Source organism: Empidonax traillii, unplaced genomic scaffold, assembly GCF_003031625.1.
Source record: "Empidonax traillii isolate 1590-97213 ecotype Southwest subspecies unplaced genomic scaffold, ASM303162v1 scaffold348:size657943, whole genome shotgun sequence".
In the NCBI taxonomy this organism is placed as follows: domain Eukaryota; kingdom Metazoa; phylum Chordata; class Aves; order Passeriformes; family Tyrannidae; genus Empidonax; species Empidonax traillii.
This window is the reverse complement of record NW_020955541.1, coordinates 11433-34090: the sequence shown is the minus strand read 5'-3', so window position 1 is coordinate 34090 and position 22658 is coordinate 11433. Positions and strand designations below refer to the sequence as shown.

At 36.2% G+C, this 22658-nt stretch overlaps 2 protein-coding genes across 2 annotated transcripts in view; one reads left to right on the top strand and one right to left on the bottom strand.

Annotated features, from left to right (window-relative positions):
• The window catches only part of MYO6 (myosin VI), a 116234-nt gene extending 108520 nt beyond the window's left edge, over nucleotides 1-7714 (top strand). The window contains exons 33-35 of the mRNA XM_027892380.1: nucleotides 471-497; nucleotides 2676-2894; nucleotides 4325-7714. Of these exons, the coding sequence (XP_027748181.1) occupies nucleotides 471-497; nucleotides 2676-2894; nucleotides 4325-4524 (446 nt within the window). The 3' untranslated portion in view covers nucleotides 4525-7714. The remainder of the gene's footprint in view (nucleotides 1-470; nucleotides 498-2675; nucleotides 2895-4324) is intronic.
• Nucleotides 7715-8385: 671 nt separating this feature from the next.
• IMPG1 (interphotoreceptor matrix proteoglycan 1) lies at nucleotides 8386-19985 on the bottom strand. The gene is made up of 7 exons (XM_027892391.1): nucleotides 19425-19985; nucleotides 18427-18646; nucleotides 14992-15202; nucleotides 12941-13117; nucleotides 12663-12844; nucleotides 12260-12343; nucleotides 8386-10125 (listed from the first exon to the last, which is right to left on the bottom strand). Exons 1-6 carry the CDS (start codon nucleotides 19983-19985, stop codon nucleotides 12312-12314), a joined length of 1383 nt encoding a protein of 460 aa, XP_027748192.1. The 3' UTR covers nucleotides 8386-10125; nucleotides 12260-12311.
• Nucleotides 19986-22658: the final 2673 nt, after the last annotated feature.

Genomic DNA, 22658 nt, shown 5'->3' with positions numbered 1-22658 from the left:
GATGCAGTTTCTTTTTTCCATAACTTCATTGATGTAATATAATTTTACAGGTATCCTTAAATTAGTACATTCAGTATAGAAGCTAAACCGTGGTTTGTATATTATTATTGGAATAGGCAGATTTGGTATTCCAGAGGTCTGGAAACTTTTTTGTAGCAGAAATACCAAAAATGAAAAGTACTGCATTAATTAACTAATGGATTTGACACAGCAATCTGTTCTTAGCATGTATACAACTGAGTTTTTGTAACTAGCATCACCAATTATAGAAGTACAAAATTTCAAGATTAAATTCTGATGAAAATAGAAGTACAGAATTAATAGAAATATTTAGTATCTGTGTTTATTTTGCAACTGGAATTCCCATTTGTGTATCATCAGCATTGGTGAAAAATGTTGAGGTAATGAAACCGTAACTTTTAAAGGATCAGCACTTTATGTTTTGTTCAACATGTAATATTTGTTCACAGATTTTGCACCATTTTTGAGCAACTCAAGTAAGTGAGGAGATGGTTATTTAAGCTAACCTTGAAGAATAGGAAGACTTGAGAGCTTGATACTAACACTAATTAATCCAGTGTTTTGCTACACTTGTACATAGAATTTAATTGTAACAAAAATCTATTTTACAATTTGGCAATGTTATTCATTTGATGGTAATTATACATTATTCTAGTAATTTACAAATGTACTTGTCTTCATGAAATCCTACCCGTTTGAGCAGTATTGGGAAGTGAGAACAAAATAACCTTTTTGTGAGTTGTTTGAAGGCATAATTTTTTTCCACAACCCCTACAAAATAACTTGTTTGTTCTAATATTTTTTCTCTGTCAGCATATGGCTTTTTGTTGTAGCAAAACTCTGGAATCAACTTAATATAACAACTATTTTCCTAGCACACAAACTAACACTCAGGTGGTGGTTTCTTCTGAATAAAGAAATTCAGTTCCATAGCACTGAGAAGTAGAGGCTATACTGGCTGCTTAGTGTTCCTGTGCTCTAGATTTAGGTATGCATAGGGGTAGAAAGGAACCTTAGCAATTACTATTGCAGTGCAAAACGTATTTGACAATACTAAAGCACTGATCTGCTGGGATAGGTGTTCAGACAATTTGTAGAAAAATAGTATTTATTTCCCATAAACTGTGTCTTCCTGTAAGGTACATGTTTTATCAGAGTTAATGCATAAAAGTGGCATTCACCTGTTAAAATATTGGTTTTCTTCTTCTCTTTGTTTATGCAGGCATGGGGAAAAAAAGGGTGTATGTTATGTATATATGACATATATAAATGATGTATATATGACAATAACACATGGGGGTTTTTTAAGGTTCTGCTCTTCAGGTTCAGAAAAACTGTTTTTGCTTGAATCAAAGGAGAAGAAATTTCAAGTTGCAGTTGTATTCTATATTAGTCTTGTTCATGATTGTAAAAATACATTATTAAAAGTGATTGTTTTTCATATTAAATATTAGCTCAGAAATTATCTTGGGTGCTCAATAGACACTGAACAAAAATGGAATTCACTTTTATTCTCTTTATGCTGAAACATGCAACTGATAATACTGACTTTCTGTTGTAGAGATGACACAGATCCCTTTTCAGAGTTTTTTAAACATGATATATGTAACAGTGTTGGTGTAAACCACTAAAATGAAGTTCAGTAACAAATTTTTGCAGGAGGCAGTTGTTATAGGAAAGGATCTTGCTTGTAAGAGCATTTACTATTTAAAACTAATTATGATAGTGTACACGTAACATCAAGAAGTTGGATCAATTGATCAATTAACATAGAGAGTATGTGCTTTTTTATTTGAATGAAAGTTTCTCTCTGCAAACTGAAATGTGTGGAACTCAGAGAGTCCAAAAATGCATATGGAAAATATTTACCAAAAATATATATGAAGCTTCATAAAACTTCATATAAGTCCACCCCCTTTAGAAGTTTGCTTGGTTGATCTTAATGGTCTGAAATAAAGAATTTCTTTAGAATATAAAGCAGCCAGAAAGTAGTTCTGGTGCCAGGGTTTAGCACAGAAATCTAGACAGAAAGTTACGTTTGGCAGCAGCTTTGTGATAAGCAGTATTTGTTGTCAACATTTCTATTAACAAATTAGTAATTTCTAACAGTATTATACACCTTTCCGTGTTTCCTGTCAAAAAACTTCAAGTGATGCTTTGTGTTTTTGTAACTTAAAATGCTTTACGCTGCGATCTTGTTTTACAAAGAGATTGACAGAACTAAAGCAGTTATTGATGAATGTTTCTGGTTTGTAAGACATTTTGTATGGGAAGTTTTACCTTAAATATCGATTTAAAGAAAAGTGTGTTTTTACTTGCTTTGTTTTGTTTAAACACTCCATTGAGCAACACACAGATAAAATAATTAACATGAGCCTTTCCTGGCCAGTGTTGTAACTGTCGTGATTAGCAGAATGCACATTATATGAGATGGAAGGACTTTTTATGTTTGATGAAACTTCAGCTGACCTTGAATTCAGAGAATCTCTTGGGTTTTGGGGGGTTTAGTTTGTTTTCTTGTTTGGTTAATTGTTTTGGTTTTATTTTTTTTTAATTATTATTTGATTACTGATTATTCAAGCAAGTAGTAATATGGCTTTCTTGTTCTCTAATTTTTTGTTTGCTTATTTTTGGGGCTTTCTTCTGTATGATAGCACAACAGAACCCCACAGCCCAGCTGCCGGGCAGACAGCAAGAGATTGAAATGAACAGGCAACAGCGTTACTTCCGCATTCCCTTCATCCGCCCTGCGGACCAGTACAAAGACCCCCAGAACAAGAAGAAGGGTTGGTGGTACGCACATTTTGATGGGCCATGGATTGCTCGACAGATGGAACTCCATCCTGACAAGGCACCCATTCTCCTTGTAGCGGGTTGGTATTGAGAGCAAAATTCAAAACTTTGAAAAGGTTCAGAGTGGATAGGTTACTTTGGAAAAAGAGACTGAGGATATCCTTTTTTTTTTTTTTTTTTTTTTTTTTTTTTTTTTTTTTTTTTTTTTTTTTTTTTTTTTTTTTTTCATCAGCAGTTCTTATCTGGGCAGAATTTGAGGATTTGGGGCTGCTATTAATGGCCAAACTTTTCAGAACACCATTTGGCCACATGTTCTACTTGTACACATGCTTCGATTTGGGAAGTTGTAGATAGCATGGAAATTCCGATGTAAACATCTATTAAGTGCCCTCAGATTATCCACTGAACTGGAGAATGCATGAAGATAAAACATCCAATTTTTTTCTGGGAAAGTTCTATTCATCGTTGTATTGTTTTTTCATTAGCTTTGAAAAATTACAACCAGTTTGTATCAAAGCAATTTGTGCATACATTATATTGTCTTTCCATAATATGGAAATAATAGCAAACTGATGCTTTTACCCTATTTATGCTGCCTAATATGGGAGAATAGCTTTTTAATCTTAAATGTTTAAAATAAAAACTAAATATTGCAATGGATAGTAGACATTTGTCTGGTGGTAAAATATATCAAGCTTATCTGGAGGATAATGGAAGGGGGGGAAACACTGGAGAAATGCTGTTTATGGTTCTGTGTTTTGAGTTTTTGTATTTAACTTGTAGACTAAAGAAAAGTTCATAACCATTTTGTTTCTCTTCAGAGTTACACCTTACTAGCAACAAAAGTTTGTTTCCTGCAAATTATTTTTAATAGAATTTCTTACACCAGCTGTTACTATTCAGTGTCAAAGCCCATAGCTAAAAGTAGCACTGCTGTCATGAGTAGCACATTCAATGGATCACCTATTAAAAATAAGATTATGATTTAGTGTTTGAGCTACACCCATCATTTTGTTGGATTTCCTATGTTGGTCCCATTCGGTAAATGCTGTTTGTTTTGCATGGGAGGCTGACAGATTAGTTGTTCAAAAGTCTGTAGTTCATAGTTGCTTTGCTACATTTAAACAAATACTAACAGCAGTTCACTGTGAAATGGCCTAAAACTGAAAGTATGTGTAAAAAAAATGCAGTTGTCCGCCTGTAATTGATTTCAGGAGAATATATCAAGATGCTGATCTTTTCACTTCTTTCCTTTGTTCCTTTTTGCTCACTTTTTAAGCACAACTTTGTCAATTGCAACATCTGATACTAGTTTATTCTGATACCTTTGTGGTGTAACAAAAAAACCAAACCAAAAAATACTTATCTGACAACTTATTTCCCCATAAACTCTGAAGTCTTTTAACAAACCAGAGCTTCAGAGAGGGAATCTAATTAAGAAAGATCTAATTTGATTTATGGGCCTTTTGAATGATGTAAAAATGTTTTATCTTTCCCTTTACCATTTCAGGTAAGGATGATATGGATATGTGCGAGCTTAATCTTGAAGAGACTGGCTTAACCCGAAAGCGAGGTGCTGAAATTTTGCCGAGACAGTTTGAAGAAATTTGGGAGCGCTGTGGAGGTATCCAGTATCTCCAAAATGCAATTGCAAGCAGACAAGCTCGTCCTACGTACGCTACGGCGATGCTGCAGAACCTGTTGAAATAAGCGGGCATTTTGCACAGTAGCGTTCGAGATGAGAACCCTTGCCTGTAATACAAAGGGAAGAGTTCCTCTGGGCAGCAGAGGACGTAAACATTCTATAATCATATTAGAGATGTTTAATATAAAGTGAACAGATTTTATTAATCATGTGGTTTGTTAATTTGTACTTCATGATGTTTAATTTGTGTAGTGAACTTTACTAGGTATGAGGACCTTGAGGAGACTTCAGTCAGTGTAGTTTGTTGCATTTTGTTCATATGTTTCATTTTCTTTAACAGTTTCTGTTAGAACTCTTAACACTTTTAAGCAATCTGTCTTTGCTCGGGTACATATTACAAAGAACTGCATTGCAACCATCTTTTTGTAAAATTCCTACTTCAGAACACTGAATAGTTGGCTTCAAGAGGTCTAGTCAAGAGGATGTGCTGTTTCTAATAACTGGAATTGTGAGGCCTTAGCTTTGACTTCTGTTGCGGAGAAGTTGGAGTATACTTTTATATAATCTGAGACATTTTATGTCCTGATTTGCAAACTGGTTAGTGTCTGTATTTAGTAATTTTTTTTTTTCAGAACTTGATGGGAAATCCTCCTAAACTTGAGACCCATAAAATCCTATTTAATTCATTCTCTGTCTTGGTTTAAGAGAAATGGTTTTCTGTACATTCTGAGAAGAACATTCATATACTTCAGTATAGTGTAATATTGGAGGTCCTCAAAGAATGTACTGCTCATTAGGGCTTATACCACTTCTTAGTTTCTTTTTCTTTTTTTCTGTTTCAGTAAAAAATTTGCTTTAGACTTATTTTTCTGATGACATTTCCATTAGGAACTCTTGGACAGTTTGTTTAGCCAGGTAGTGTAATTTCAAAATATTGTGCAAAATTGTCCAAGCCTTGTCTCTGGAGGTATATAAGATTAAGGATAGGATAAGGGAAATACGTTCAGCTTTTTGATGTCGGTATAACTTAACTGAATATTGAGGCCTGAGCCTCAGACATTGTGTTTATTTTAATTGTAACGAAATATATAAGGTCTCTACCTTTTGTTAGACTGTGTAAAACATTGGTCCAATAACATAATGCATCATCTTAATACTATGTGCTGATAAAATAGCTACAGTTTTTAGTATACTGAAATATCAAAGTGATTTGGACACTACTCTGAGCTTTATCGTAATCTCCTCTGTCAAGTTTCATAACTTGTAACAGTTCCCTTATTAAGCAGTTTGTTTTGGGAGTTTTTGTGGTTGGGAATCGTTAAAATCATAGTTTTAATATGCATCTCTTTCACTTACGTGAACATTGTTTTACCATGCTGGCCATTATTTCAACAAATTAAACTTGACTATTTATTATCTCTCCAATAGGAATTCAAAATATAAGTAGCTTGATGTCCAGTTACTTATTTAACCTGCTTAAAAAATGAAGTCTTGCTCTTTTAAGTGACAAATTTTGTTTACACTATAAAATAATTTCCTCAGTCTTTACTCAGTTTGAAACCTCTTGGTAATGTTAGGTTTTTAATGCATAAATATACTTAATAATTTTCAAGAGGTACAGTTCTGTAGCACAGAGAAAGCTCCTGATTGCGATTGGATGCCACAGTCTGCTTGCTGTTATAAATACACTCCTTACTGTCATACTTGTGGAGATAACTCTGTACAGATCCACTGCATCAGGGAATCTCAGCTTCTGCTGCATACCCACAGCCTTTTGCAAATGTGGAAATGTTTTAATTTTACCCAAGTTCTTCACTAAAACCATAATTTGTCTGGAAGATGAAAGGAGAAGTGCATCAGACTGCTGGCTAGCAAGCTGTGTGCAAACCTATGCAGTGTTGCATGAATTTAAAGGCGCAGCTTAGGAAATTTAGGTTACTGGTTTAATGTGTTAGTGCAAAGTTTCACAACTTCCAGCCTCTGGAAACTTAGCATTGCAGGTAGCTGTACTTGCCCATGTGATCCCAGAAGGAAAATCACTGAACTGACCTGTGTTTATTATTGTCTGAATTTAACTGCTTGACTTAACATATTCAGTCCCAGTGTATGTGTGTATATATATATATACAAAATATATATATATATATAAAACCATGAATCTTATGAGACTGAATATAGTAAGCAAGAAACCTAATTACTTAAATGTGTGTCTGTTTATACACATATATAAGCTTATTTTAGTAAGTATGTGTGTAAACATACCTGTGGGGAACTTCAAATGAATAAAATTAACTGAATTTTTCCAATCTGTACCTTTGATTATGCCAGGATTACCTTGACTGGCATCAGAAAGAAAATTTGTTCTTCAGAATGGGATGTGTGGGAATTTTTGTTAACTAAATGACTAAAAAATATGAGCTATTGGGAAAATAAAATGGACTTCAAAATAGTGGAAGAGGGTCTGGTGGTTGGAGACGTTCTCAAATGAGATATTCCCACCTTTCTGCAGTGCTCCAGAAGTATGACTGAGGCAAGCAGAAGATACTTTCCAGAAATCAGGATATTCTAGTTTGCACAGTAGCAGGCTGCTTTTTCATTATTATTATTCTTTTTCTTTCTCTGCACCAAAAGCAGCATCTGCTCTTAGTTTTACTGATCTTCTTGTGCAACAAAATTAATTTTCAGTTAGTTTTAGACTATTTTATTTTTTTTACATGTCAAGCCATATTCAGTTGCTTACAAAGTATACGTGGTCCCATCTACCATGTCAGATAATTATACAGTTGGTTGATTTGGAGAGGAAATAAAAAAGGAGAGGAGAGGGAGTTCGACTGTAGTATGACCTAATGCCCTTCTGATCTACGTTTATAGAGAAAAAAATAATTTAGTTTTAAAGCACATGGGCTTGGTTCTCTCTGTGTTTGATTTAAAAAAAAAAAAAAATTCTTCCTGCCTATCAGTGAACCTGTTTGTTATAGTTGAGATCTGCCTGAAACAGTCCACAAAACAAAGGAGAGGAAGAGAATCACCACAATAGGCTTCATTCCTGACTAAGTGACCCGGAAATATCCATTTTCTTGAGAATCCTACTTTGAAGATCATAAGGTCATTAAATACTTATCTGTCATCCACTGAGAAGATTGTTTTTCTTAACTTAGTTTAATCCTTTGGGTTTTTCTCAAAAAATTTTATTTATAGTATTTAAATGACCTAATACTGTACTGAAAATTAAAAATAAAAAATAAACACATTCCATGTTGAAATCTCACTTGTATCTTCTTACCATTTTGTCTTTGAAGATTTAAAGCATAATAAGTAAGGGTAATAAAGTTATGAGAAGGGTAAAAGGATTTCTGTGCTGGAACTCCCTGCTGCTTTTTTATCAGATGTTTTTGATGCTTACTTTAAATAAAGTTTTACTCTAGTGAAGGTTTTGTCTCTACTTTCTAAGGTAAGTGTTTCTCCAAAATAACATTCGGATATTAAAAAAAAAATTCTGATTTTTTTACTTTTTAAGTATCATCCTTAATTTCTCAGTATTTATTAAAACAAATATCTTTACTTTTATTACTAATTTTTTAACATTTATTGCTATCACTTCCAGTGTATCTATCATTTGCTATGCTGTGCACTCTTTGCATATTTTTCATTTTTCATGACAGTCAGTGACTATGAAACCAATTCTGCTGCTTTGAGTTTGTATTCTGCAGGGGAAGCTTTATGTCTTGGATGGAGATGTTTTGTGGGTTTTGCTCGTTTGTTTGTTTTCCCCTTAAAAAGAGTCTTAGAAAACTTTCTTGTCCTAAGGGCCAGATTGGAGTGGTCGTTTTTTAACACAAAAAGATTGAAGTAATTCAGACGTTTGTTTCACTTTCCTTATGGCTTTTATCTCCAGCTGTAACTTTACATCAGTTTTAAGGTAATGTGATGTGTTTTAGTTTGAGATTAAGTACTGGTTCAGTTCCCATTGAAATTTTCAAGTAAATAGTTTTATTATGTTTTATTTAAATACAAAAGGCTTAAGTCCAGCAAATATATTTGGTAATTAATAGTTGAGAGTGATAAATACAATCATGAATAATCATTATTAAAATCCACATTTTAAAACTACTTACTTTATAATCAGGCTAGTGATAACTAATATGACTTGAAATATACTAAACACATACAAAAATACATTTGTAATGGAAAAAAAATGGAATGCTATCAGCATTCTTAATGTATTCTTAGCTTACATGAGCAATAGTGAAAAGCTAACGTTTGTTGGCAGGGATGACTTCCAGTGCCCTGCAAGAAATATTTTTAAAGTAGTTTTATTCTGAAGTGTTACTGGGTAAAACCACATCTTTAGGTTTCTTCTTTATTTTTTGTTCTAGTTAAATAAAGTAAAAGTCCTATTTCATCTGTAGAAACTCAACCTTGTATTCTTGGTGCTTTGCCTTCATTCGTACACTATCACCAGTTTCGGTGGTTTTGCAGGCAAATCCGTGCAGTTAGTTGTTTGGAATTCGTAAACAGTTCTTCTGAGTGTACATAATAAGGTAAATTAAAGTTCAGTCTTTGCTGTGGTAACTGCACGGTACGAAGAGAGAAGAATTGTTGCTGAAGTCAGCTGCTGTCCCAAATACACAAAAGTTTCACATCTGAATGAGGACCTGTCATCCAGAATAGTCATGAACTTTGTAGAAGCTCAGTTTGAGCTGTAAGTACGACTTCTGGTGTGCACCAAGCGGCAAACAGTGCCTGAATATTGTACAACACTGGTGCAGGATATAAATATAGATATACTCAAGAAAAACATGCTCAATGTAAAATAATGCTCATACTTGGATCAGGATTGTGGATTCATAGTGCATAAATTAAGAAGCCTACAAAATACTTAATGGCTGCCCGATGTCTGCGTAGATTTCTTCTACAAAAACTAATAGTAACCTCTTAAAATTATTTGTGTGCATGCTGAATTTAAAGTGTACACAGTCATGTGCAGTTCTAATCTACTTACTACCAGAAGGGTGCTTGTGAATGTAAATACCTTGTTCTGAAAAGATGAAACTACAGGTATTGTGCCTCAGGAAAAAGTTTGAAGTCTTAGGATAACCTGATAGTTTCACTGTCACCAGAAATTAAGCAGTTAAGTTTATATGTACATATGTATAAACAATGTTCATAGAAACCCTTAAAAAATTAATTCCACCTTCTGTGTGATTTGCAACATGAGCCTTGTAGGGAGAGAAAGAAGTTCCCAGTGGCTTTTAATATGTCCTTTGGTCAATGACAGCTCATATTTCTGTTCACCACTTATGTTAGTGTGTGCAAGGAAGGTTAATAAAAGGATATGGAAATATGGTGAAGTTCCATTGACAAATATTGAAAAATGTCATGTCTCAGCAAAATCTGTCTCTAGCACTCGGCTCTTAAGTGTAACAGTTAAGACCTGTAAGCACTGGATGCTTAATGCGTGCATTTTAACAATTATGAATTCCTACCAGGCAAATTTTGGATGCTGTCAAATAGGTGCTCAACTTGGTCATGTTTCTTTCCTTCAGTAAAACAATTTTTAAAATGTGTACAAACATTATATCTTTAGGAATCCTTGAGGTTTTTTTCACGTGCATAATCATCCTGAAGTCCAGTCTTAAATAATGCAGATCTTGTTTTTTGAATACCTGTAAGAGAAAGCCTTGTAAGACATTTGAAGAACATTGTTGAATTTGAAAAATTTATCTAGTGCTAATAGGGAAGGTCACACTAAAACCTGTTGAGATAATGTCTAGTTCATTGTAAGGGCAATTGAGCCTGGAGAAGAGAAGGCTCCAGGGAGACCTTTTAGTGGCCTCCCTGTACCTAAAGGGGGCCTACAAGTAAGACAGGCAGAACTTTTTCCAAGGGCACATAGTGACAGGACAAGGGAGGAAAGGCTTCAAACTGAAAGACAGTAGGTTTAGATTATATATAAAGACATTATTTCCTGTGAGGGTGGCAAGGCACTGGAAAAGACTGTCCAGAGAACTTGGGAATGCGCCATCCCTGGAAGTGTTAAAGATTATTAGTTTTTAGACTATTTACTAATTGGGCAAAAACCCACCCAACCAAAGCCTCCTCTTATAACTTAGCTTTGCAATAATTTTCCATGTAGTGATTCTGTAAATAAACTGTAGACATTTTTTATGTTTAGGAAGGAATGGAAGGTTATTTTAGCTTCTGCTGGAACTTTATGCCTATTTTCAAACATGCCTTCCTAAATACAGAGCTGTATTTATGGTAAATAATATGTCATAAAAAACTGTCACTGCTTTCATTATGTATTGCAAACCAGAATTTAATTACTGGAATTCTCAGTTTGGCTTACAAGTTCTAGAGATCCATGTCCTCCTGAAAATTCATATTCAAAAGTGGCATATTCTTTAAGATTCTAATCCCAAAGGAGTTTTTTAGATTGTGATATCAAAGTGGTCCTCTGAGTTTCAGCTCATGAAAGCTATTCTTCATAATTTTTTTTCCCTCCATTGACCTTTTTCAAATCATTAAAAATGTGTTGAACATAAGGGTAATGTAAACACTCCTTGTGAATGTAAATAACAGTAGCCTCCTAATTTCTTGAACCTATTTTAATTTTCTGGTTGCCTGACTTCCCACTAAATTAATTTGTTTAACTAGATCTTGAGAAGAGCTTCATCTGTATACATTTTACAATTCAAGTAGTTTTGATGACACAGGTCCGGTTTTCTTTCACAGATGTGCCATTTTATTACTTCAGTAAAATATTTAGTGCTTTTCTATGCAGTAATTTTAAGCAGTTTAGCTAGTATGAAAGTTTATTTGTCTCAATTACCCACAGGCACATTTTGTTTAAGATGGTTATAAAACACTATTTGCCAACTTCCGTGCTTGTGTTTTTTTTAAGCAGTGAAACCAGTTCATTCTTGAGCTTTTGCAAAGTGCTGCTGCCTGCTGTTTTGTCTATTTTTTATCTCTGCATTCCAGTCCCACCGTTTTTACCTCAGTCTGTAACTGTGACCTGCATATGATGAAGATCAGTGAAAACAATCTTTCTATATAGTGTTATAGCTTGTTCCTTTATTTACGTACCAATAAATATGTAATGAGCCAAAGATTCATGCAGTTAGTGTCCTGTCTCCCACAGTGTTCAGCTAATGCCAGGGCAGTCCTGTACTGATGCTCCCCACAATAACAATGGGTACTAACACCTATAGCAAAACCTTTTGGTTCCTAACTGGACTGGGATTCAGAAAAATGAAAACAGCAAAGTAAAGATTTTTTTTTCTATCTCTCAAGAGGGCATACTCAGATACGTCAGAAGTAAGAAACGATCTGGCAATGTTAGAGAAATTTTGGACTCAGCTTTTGTCAATTCCCCCCTCCAACGATACAAGAGGTTTCAACTTGAAATAATATTTGAGATGTGAGCAGTATGCTGCTCAAATTAGAATGCCTACTTGTTCAAACTGTATGTAGCTTAACCTGGCTCAAGTTATTTTTATATAATCTTTAATTTTTAAAAATTTTATATTGCTTTTTATACCTCCCATTTGGTTTACATTTTGTGTTACTTTGTCATTTTAGAAATTCCCTCTTCCTTCATGTGTTCCAGTGACTGCCACATTAGCACATGGTTATAAAGAATTTAACTTTGTTGCATAAAAACACTTACGAAGAAATTGTTGTTGTCATATCAAGCATCCCAAAAGTCTGAGTTTTTCTTTGTAAGGAATGACTACAAAGAGGCTTCCTGGTAATACCGACATATGGGAAACAACAAAGTTTTAAAGTTCCACAAACCTTGTTTTTGTCTGGCTGATGCTGGAAACGAAGAATTTCAAGGACTAACTTGTCAGTCTTGGCTTTGTAAACTGGTCTGGTGACCTACAAGAGTAAGAAAAAAATCAAAATGTCAAACCACTAATTATTTCACTAAATCACAAAAAGCACTCAGAAAGGGTGGACCACCAGAGCCATGCAAGAGAGCTGTAAGAAAAAGCAGTTCTATAGTCCTGTTATGAAACCTACACAGCAGTAAATGTGGAAAGCAATGAATATGTTAGTATTTTCAGTTCTGAAGTTGTCAAGCAAGAGAATAGATTCAAGTTTGATTTAGTTGTGGAGTTAATACTTGAAGATGGACCTGTTATTTCAGGTAGGGCTGTTTGCTGAGGGGTAAGAGAAGGATTTTCGTGCATTTTACCTCCAGGCTGAATTGTGTTTTCAAGCTCGCGTAATGCTTCGTGATCAGTGATCTCTGAGGAACCGAGACAAGCACTTACACTGCAAGCCGTGTGACAAAAGCTAGATATGGGTTCATCGTGTTCAAAAGCAGGATTAATCCTTACAGCATTTTCTGAATTGCAGCTGCTGAGAGCAGGCCTTCTACAATGCAGAACATTGTTTAGGTAAGATTTTAAATTGCAAAAGAAACAAAAGGAATATTTTGAAATTTCAAGAAAAAGATTGTGAGCAGCTTACTGCAAATTAGAGTTTCTTTTGCATTTTCTTCTCAACTTAATAATTAAAATGATGAAAAGAAAAGCAAGGCTTACTAAGCCAAGAACAAGAGGTTTAAAAGTGAAGGGTTGTGTGGGTTCTGGAGCAAATTTGGCACAGCGCTGTCCTTGGTAAAGTTGTTGTCTACGTACGGGGCATCTACAATAAGGAGAGGAAGACAAAAAATGAAAACAAAATCTGCCATTAATTATGAGCACATTATTTCCACTACAACTAGTTGCTATGTGTCTGCATGAAAATAATGTGATTGATAATAAGGGAAAGAAAATATTCTTACATTCATGAGAGTGAGTGTTAAAAAGACACTGATACATTTTTTGTCAATCCACAAATTTTAGGGAAATTGTGCATTTTAAACATCTCTGACAGGTTTCTAACCCCACAGGTGAAATTGAAATAACATTTGAGGTTTAGAACCTGAGAAGTTGAGGTGTGTTTTAAGGGAAGTCACCATCCCTGGAAGTGTTCAAGAAACAACTTGATGTGGCGCTCACTGCTATGGTTTAGTTGATGCAGTTGCGTTCATTCAAAGGTTGGACTTAATGATCTTGGAGGTTTTTTCCAACCTTAATGAATCTGTGATTCTGTAAATAGCTCCCTTTAAAGCAAGGGAGAAGATTGCCATATTTATGTGAGAACACAAGGTTTCTAGTTAGTGGAAAAACTAACATGTTGTTGAGTGAATTCACCCGCAAAACAAGGGCAAATAGTAGACTGTAATTTTCTCTCTCACTGTACGAGCTTGCACATGCTGTCAGGATTTGACCGGGGGTAAGTTTGTAACTTGCTATAATTCACTAAAATTTTTGCTCATTATTCTTAGTCCTTTTATAATTCCGCATGATGGTTTGGTTACTACTGTACATCAAGTCAGGGCTTTTCTAAAAGGAAAAAGTTTTATTTTTCTGAGTGCATCAGTCTTGGAGGAGTAGGCTGTACCCCTTGCTACCTAAGTAAAGTTTGAAGAGGACCTTTGAAGCTCACAGGACGATTTCTAGTACAAAATACTTCAGCTACCCTACTGTGACTCTGCAAGTCAGGAATTTGGCAGTAACTGTGGTGAATTCAATATAATCTTCTATTATTCTGTGATGGCCACTGAAGAAAATGGATTATGGCACTATTGTTGTTACAGTGAAATTATCATATGAATAATTTGCTTGATGGTCTTATTTTTTGACATTAATCCTAACTAAGCTAAAAGACCTATCATTAACCTAGTCAAGTCAACATAAAGAGAGAATAAACGTAAGAATTTTAACTTGTTTTTTGCCGATACACGTTGCTGGTCAGCTACTGTGTGGCTGTCGAATATACAGTTTCACATAATGCTCTGGATTGTCTCGTCTTAAAATGAGAAGAAACTTGATCCTTTAAAAAGAGAATTATTATGTTCAAGTACTCTGTATTGACTTAAGATAATTTTGTGTGAAAATTATTACAGAATATATTTGCAGTTAGGAGGAGCTGCTAATCTTTGTCTTTCCCAGAAAGCCCTGATAGCAGCCTCAACCTTAATGTACTTTATTGGGTGGTCTGGAATCAGAGTAGTCCTCATAGGTGTGTTTATATGAATATAGATTTCCTTTTTAGTACATCTTAGGAAAATGTAATTTCTTAAAATACTACTGTGTAATCAGTAGCCGAACCATGAATATGCTACTCCACTTTTCCCATATGTATTTGGAAATCTTAAAAGAATGCGTGGCTTTGTTTGAGTCATCTCTGCCAATGATGCTGAATTTCTAATAAATTTCCAAAAAAGTAACTTTTCTAAAAAGTAACTAGGTCTTGGTGTTCTGTGTGTCCTAACAGGCTGAAATGGATTTTACTGTGGTGAGACTATTTAGAAAGATACTGCAGTGTAACTTTAGGCATCTGAATGTTTTGAGATTTTGGCTTATTAGCCTAGTTTGTACTGTTGAAAAGTATATCCTCACCCCTACTTGATCATGTGATGGACCTTATAAGGAGGGTGTTAAGAGAATTCATGTTGATCACCATCTATTTACCTGCAGACAGCTCCTCTTCCTGGGACTAACTCACATTTCCCACCGTTGACACAAAGATGCGGCTCCAGCTCGCACAGGCTCCGGCAGGGCAGTCCGTCTTGACTGGTGTAACCGGGTTTACAAAGGCAGTCAGCCTCCTTTGTCCACTCATTCATTATGCATTCGGAAAACTTGTCACATGCCATGAATTTGCATGGGTCTGCCTGATCAGCTGTAAAAAGGACGGGTGAATCATTAATTGAAGCATTACCGCAAAGTGACTTGGCAGGCTTTGTGGCTATTTTTGTAGGGAAAACAATTCACATTTACTGGCCTTGACCTTTAGGCACGTTAATAGGAGGATGGAGTCTAGCATAAAAGGACACACATCCTTCTTCCTGTAGATGACACAGCAAGCATGCAAGTTTATATTGACTTCTGCATTTATTTACCCCATCACTGTTAAGCTGTCATTTTCATGTCACTGAAAAGGATTTTCACATGTGTATATTTTTATCCTGTTTTTACTGTAAGTGCTAGTTTTATACTCATGGATGCTGTGCTATAACCTTGCTTATGTGTGAGAAATAGTTTCAGCTGTGTCATGGGTTTGCTCTGGGCTAATTTTTTCTCACCCCCACACAATTGCTCTAAGTTGAGAGAAGGTTTATGCAGACAAAAGAGACCTGACATTTTTGGTGGAGAATGCAGGCAATGACTGCCCAGAGAGGCAGTGGCCGAATCAAACCATGACAAGCTGTAATGATCCTCAACACATAATTTAGGACAAGATAGAGGGAGGGAATTAGGTTATTGAATATTACACAGTACTAAGATCTGCAACCCAGAAATATTGTCATGGTCTAAAGAAAATATGTGCTTGCAGGCCTTGTTCTTTTTTTTATTTGTTTTGTTTTTTAAATATTAGTAAGGGATGCCTCTTGGAGATTAAGTGAAAAGGAGCCTGCTGATATTCATGGGAAAGCCTAAATCAGAGACAGCTTAAAGTCCTAACTCCAGCTGTAACACAAGTCTACTTTTCCTTTCTATTCTCTGCTTCTTACTAGAAATGCAAAAAAAAAAAAAAAAAAAAGACCCAGAAGGAGTAATTTTAACCCAGTGCTCAGCCCAACTTGTGCTGGTGGGGTGATGAAGAGGGGGTCTGCATCCGCCTGTCTTGTCTCCTGGAGCCTGTTTCCTGCATACTATGGGATAAAAACCCTTAGAAGGCAAAAGATGAGAAGCAGACCAGAGAATACAAATTCATACTTGCCAACAAACAGTTTTAGTAAGATATGTGGATCCAGAAAGAGAAAAAAAAAAGATGTAGAAAACTGGGAAAGGATAATTCAGAGAAGGAAGTGAGAGCAGGTATACAGGTATGAGCTGGGCTATGTAACCCTTAATAGTTACGTATTTTAAAAAGAAGATTTGGATACTGCACCTACTACTTGTAGGTACTAACTGGGATGAGAATTCTGCAACCACTTCATGTTCTGCACTAGATGCTCAGTAATAATAATTTTAATGAAAAATGAGCATTGAATTTTTTTAGTAGTACTGGAAATCTCAGACACACACTGGAATATGCTTCAGTGGTAGAAATGAATTCATCATAGATGTTCACTTTTAACCCCTCTTTAATTCTATGGCTAGTTCCTGTTTTGAATTTTAGAGTAGTCAGTTCTAGCATGTACAGTTTCCCCTTGCTATATACAATGCTCGTGTTGATTTGATATGTACTTTGCTCCTGGACTGTGAGTGTGTGTACATGTAAACTCTTAAAAACAAGCCGAGCTTGGCATGAGCACTTTGCTGGGTTAGAGGGTTATTTTCTTTGTCATAACATTTCATTTTCCTTAGTACATACCTGTCATGCTTTGTTATGCTTTGTGTTTTCAGTTTGTTTAAATTACAGAAATACCATGTGCAGGTGTTTTTAAAAGTTCTTCTTCATGGTATTATTTATGACCAATGTAGTCATCCTTTTGCATCTGCTGAATCTTGATCTATATTTTGGACTGTCAGTCCCCATCAGCCTTTGAATTTGATAGAACATTGTTACCACTAGATGGCTCTTACTTTCAAAATAAATAGGAATTTGCTTGTATTACCTCAGTTTACTAAACAGGTTTTGTGTGTGTGTGTTTCTTTGTTTTCTGAAATAAAAACACAGGGCTTTGAAATACCTGTATGGGAATATATTGGCTTTTTAAACACAAATTCTTCTATTTTGACATTTTACAACTGCTCAGAAGCCTAGAAAGAACAGCTCTCTCAGTAAATTCATAGTAATAGTTTGAAATACCACATCAGCAAAGCAGCCAATATGGATGAAAATTAAAGATTTTTAAATTTTTATGTGTTTGCATTTTAGGAACTTTTTAATTTTAATTTTTATTGAATGAAAATTTACTACTAAAGCAGGGAATGTGTAGTAGCCCAAAGTTAACTTTTTATCATTAATTAATATTTTTTCATCAAAACATCAGTTTATTATGACAATATCTGAAGGTTGGAATACTGTGATTTTGTTAACTTTCTTGACCATAAACTATCTGTGCTTTTAGTGGCCACAAGGAGATACATAAAATGAAAACTGGTTAGAAACTGCCTGCATGAATTGTAAATGGACTTTTCTTTTGGAATTGTCAGAGATCTGCACATAAAGAGACAGCTTAACCAAAATGTCTAAAGGCATATGCATACTCAGATACTGATATCATTTTTCTCCGTGACAGTGAAATTAAATTCAGCCCTGAAATGGTTACCTGAACCTGAAGGTAGATTCAGGTTCAATTTTTATAAAGCAATATAGTTTTTGAAAACATTAACCTTCTGATATAACAATAGTGTCCAGATGTGTGCTTACTGACTCTCTACTAGAGACTTATCTGAAAGCTATTAAATTAAGAGGGATTCTGGAATTACAGATCTATGGAGTGTTACATATAGTCATGCTCTGATTAGTGAGTATCTGTAGAAACCAATTATTTATAGAATTTTTCTCCCTCTGTCGTTAACTCTTTAGCCCTTTAAAAAAGGTTTAATGATGCTCTAAGCTATGATTTGCTTAAAATTTTGCAATAATAATTAGAAATTATGTTTATATACTCAGGTGCAAGATTTGCATGTCATGCCTGTAAAATGCACACGAGCATTTCTTATACCTGTGTTCACCCAGCCCTTTATTCTAGAGAGTCACTATATTTGGCTCTGAAAAGCAGTCAGTGAACATGCACAGACCAACAGCTCCACCCAGCTTTTCATTATAATATGAAAATATGTCTGCAGATAATTTGCAACATCTTGGTTTTTCTTATAATTCCAAATGACTGGGAGGCTGTTGATAATATGGTTATTTCTGAAACAGTCATACTTCTGGAGCTGTAACAATCTGAAAAAGATTATCTGCTTGGTTCTGACTTAGCACATACATTAGTAATACAAACTTACCTGGCTCAATATCCAAGGAATAGCTGTCAATCTCCAAATTGAGGTGTTGGGCTGCAGCATCACAGAAGTCTTCCAAAACACAGTGTACTGCTTCTGTGATATTGTATGGCACTGTCCTGGCAAACTTCATTTTGCTGTTCACAATCACACTTCCATTCCTGAAGTTAAGTATTTCCAAGTGCTTAAAACCTGTAAGGTTGGATTGAAGGTATGGAAGTAGCTGCAAAACAGAAATTTGCCTTTATTTTAACTTCCTGTCAGTGTCTACCTGCTGTGAATTGCTCTTATAGTCACTTTCCATTATCAAGTACACACATCACACACTTATTTCCCTGAATTTAATACAATTGTTGAACTCCACGAACAAATTAACTTCTCCACTTAGCACTATCTTCTTCTGGATTTCTGCATCTTTCTCAATAATAGATTGAGATAGATGGGCAGCAATTTCCCCTGTAATGAAATGCATAGCAGCTGGGGAGTTTATTCATCTGGAAGAGAAAAAAATTACCTCACTCAAAAGCCAACTTTAATTATTTTCAAACATTGAATCCAGGCAGGTTGGGGCATAGCATAATAGGCATGTTACTGAGCTGCCCTGCTGCCCTGTTGTACCGTAGAGAAAATCCATACCTAATCATAGTCTCCCTGCTAAGCTATGATATATTTTTAAAGGCCTATTTTTAAAATCCAGCAAGCAGACACAAGCCTTAGATGTAATCAGCACTGCTATACTGTTGATGTGAATGTAAGAAAAAACCAAATAAATTACAGGTCAGGCATATGTCTGAAGTCTCTTGAACAAGTAAAAACTTTCATCACTGGTTTCATAAATTCTGTCTCCATACTGTGTGAGGTTTATGGATCCTTTAAAAATGGAGCTTTTATCAGACCGACCATAGTAGGGTCTGATATTGTTAAAATACTGTGCAATTTGATGTATTCCTTTCAACCGCACCCAACTGCCACAAATGTTGTTCAAGTTGATTTTCACCCACCAATTGCATGAACTGTTGTTCTAGTGCTTTGTATTCTGTCGAACTCCTATTGAAGAGGTCATCAGAAAAGTGCATGTTGGTTACCCTCAGGCTGAAGAAAACCACTAGCTCTTTGCCTTTGCCTGCAGTTGTCATGGAGCTGGTAGTTACATACTTCAGCGTAGGAGCTGGGGTGGTTTCTGCAGGCTTAGTTGTCAGCACTGGGATGTAACCGCTGCCGTGCTCCCCTTCATCCAGAGCTGCTGTGCTCAGCCCACCGATCTGATCCAATTCAGCAGCGATATCCTGCACTCCCAGCCCGGTGCCATCGGGAGGAGCGCTCCCAGGGGTAGGCGCTGAGGAATCTGGTAACTCGAGGGACTGTTCGATGATCTCAGAGGGGCTGTAGGATGGGCTGGTTGCTGCAGGTAGTGGTGCTGTTTGGTCTGATGAAAGCACATCTGTAATAACGCCTTCAGGCTGCATGGTAGAGAGATCACTTGGACCGATAAAGAAAGGCAACGTTTCATCAGTGCTGGCTGTAACAAAAACATCATCGCCTGATGATTCTGGTTCTTCCATGATCTTAATTGCTGCAGAAAAACAGGGTAGAAACAAACAGCCGTGTTGAAAAGCAAGCATAAAAAACATTGAGCGTGGAAAAAAAAAACTTATATAGTATTTCCACAGAAACATTTTTTAAAAAACAAGCTTTAGTACTATCTAAACATGAAAATGTTCCGTCACCAAGGAGTTACTGGAAAAAAAGATGTCATACACATGTTTGAGTGATGTGATTTCTGGGGGTTCTGTGTTTAATAGTTACCCTTGGTAAGTATTTCCTGGGCCTCTAAAGCACATCCTTGTTCTGAAAGCATATAATCACACTGTCAGTTTATATTGTCTGAAAGAGTAGATCGCAGCTTTGCAATGTCTGCTCGGATCACTTGTATGCTGGAGCCATTCTGTTCCCCTCTGTGAGAAGTTAAAGCTATTACTTGCCAGTAATCATAAATTGTGGTTACAAAAAATAGTACAGCCCCCTCAGATGAAAGCTGCGTTGTTTTACCCAGCAGCACCACTTGAAACAATTAAAAACTTAAGAAATCATCTGCTGCACCTGAAGCAGAAATTTTATGAGGTCCCCATCGGGGCTTGGCGCGGATCTAGGATATGTGATAGCTGTAGTTGAAATCCAAATCTGAAGTGTCATAAATACAACTCTGAATTCGGTTTGCCTGACCACAAGGCTTTCACAGGAAATGATGGCCTCCAAGCAACTGATATCTACTTTGTCCTTTTCCAGGGACATGCCACTCTCTGCATGGAAGTTTTACCAGCCCCTTGCAGGCAAAATCACTTATCAGCTGTTAGGAAAGAAGTTTTTCTCCAGTTGACGAACTTTTCCATTCCCTACACACCACTTTCCTCCCAGTGGCCAATAAAAATATGAAAGGAGAGCAAACTTTTGCATTGGGAATATCCTTGACTGAAGGAGGTGGCAACTGTCCTGGCCAGGGCAAAGGAGTTGCCCATGGATGTTCTTTGTACCCCTTTTTGTTTCCATGCTTCGAAATTAATTCCCTAATATTTCATTAAGGACTTGAGATGCTTTTCTCTTGTGATATCCTCATGCTTCTTGTGTGATCAAGGATACAGACAGATTAGAAGGGCAAAGCCTAGTGATGTTCTCTGTTTACAAAGCTCTTGCTATTACTTGCTACGCTGATAAGGAGTCACTTATCAGTTAAGAGACCTCAGAACAGCTTTCTTAGCATTAGTGCGTGGGGCATTAATGCAGGATGATCTACTGATGGGATGAGCCGGCAGCTCCACAGACCAACCTTCTCTGAGCATGAAGGCATACACTTGAGGACGTGATTCTGATGACATTTGTTAGGCAGATTGTATTTTGGAAAGATAACTGCAGGAGAAAGAAGTACTGAAATTGCTTTAAAATTGCAGCAGGTTTGAAGTAAAATAACCATCTATATATGTTGCACATTTGGCATACAGCTGTGTGTATATATACATACATACGGTCTATACATAAACTAGGTCTTCTGGCATCCTCTTATTGCAAGCAAAGTAACTTAAAAGGCCTTGAGGGCATACCAAGATGATCTCTGTGCATGTATCAGCTGTTTTCATAAGCTGCCAATTCTTATCAGTCACTGTGTCTCCAGCTGAGAGAGACAGATGGTGACTGACCACAGAGGTCATGTCAGCCCCTTGCAGTGTGAAAATGAATGGGCTCACCTAAAAAGCTGCTGAGCATTTACTGTAGCACAGCACCAGTCCCAAACCCAGGGATAGCTGACTTGTTCTGTTGGATGTGCTTTGTCTAACTGGTGTCATGTTACTGCTGGGACTTGCCTACATGAGCAATATGTTAAAATCAACAGTAAAATGACTTGCAGCTGGTTTTACTAAGCTTTTCATCTGTCTACACGAGATTTTGATAAAATTCAATCCTAAGAAGTTAAAAACCGTGGGCAAAGCAAAGACGACCTAGACATTTCATAGAGTCATAGATTGGTTTGAGTTGGAAGGGATCTTAAAAGATGACCTAGTTTTGATGGGACAGTTTCCACTACACCAGCTTGCTCAGAACACCATCTAGCCTGGTCTTGATCAGTCCCAGAGATGAAGCATCTGTAACTTCTCTGGGCAACATGTTCTAGTGCCTCACCACCCTCACTGTAAAGAATTTCTTCCTAATATTTAATCTAAATCCAAACTTCTTCAGTTTAAGACATTTCCCCTTGTCTTATCAATACATGCCCTTGTAAAAGATCCCTCTCCAACTTTCTTGTAGGCCCCCTTTATGTACGGGAAGGCTCCTATAAGGTCTTTCTGGAGCCTTCTCTTCTCTAGACTGAACAACCCCAGCTCTCTCAGCCTGTCTTCATAAGAGAGATGCTCCTGCCCTGTGAGCATCCTCATGGCCCTCCTCTGGACCAGTTCCAGCAGGTCCACATCCTTCTTATATTGGGGAGGCCCAGAGCTGAACGCAGAACTCGGGGGGCAGTGTCACAAGAGTAGAATTCAGAGGAGAATCATCTCCTTTGACCTGCTGGTCACTTAAAAAAACAAAACAAAACAAAAAAACTCACAAAACCCCTTTGCAATTTAAATGTTGCTTTTAAATATAACATCAATACATATATATTGGTTTTCAGACTATATATAAGGAAGACTTCTTTTATGATGAAGGTGGTGAAACACTGGAACACATTGCCCAGAGAAGTGGTG

Bases quoted from the DNA above. Each gene is read 5' to 3' on its own strand.
- IMPG1 (XM_027892391.1), bottom strand. From the start codon at position 19,985: ATGGAAGAACCAGAATCATCAGGCGATGATGTTTTTGTTACAGCCAGC. The intron at 15,203-18,426 runs GTAAGTTTGTAT...TCCTTTTTACAG, and splicing joins TTCCTTGGATATTGAGCCAG to CTGATCAGGCAGACCCATGC. The intron at 13,118-14,991 runs GTAAATAGATGG...TCCTTATTGTAG, and splicing joins GGAAGAGGAGCTGTCTGCAG to ATGCCCCGTACGTAGACAAC.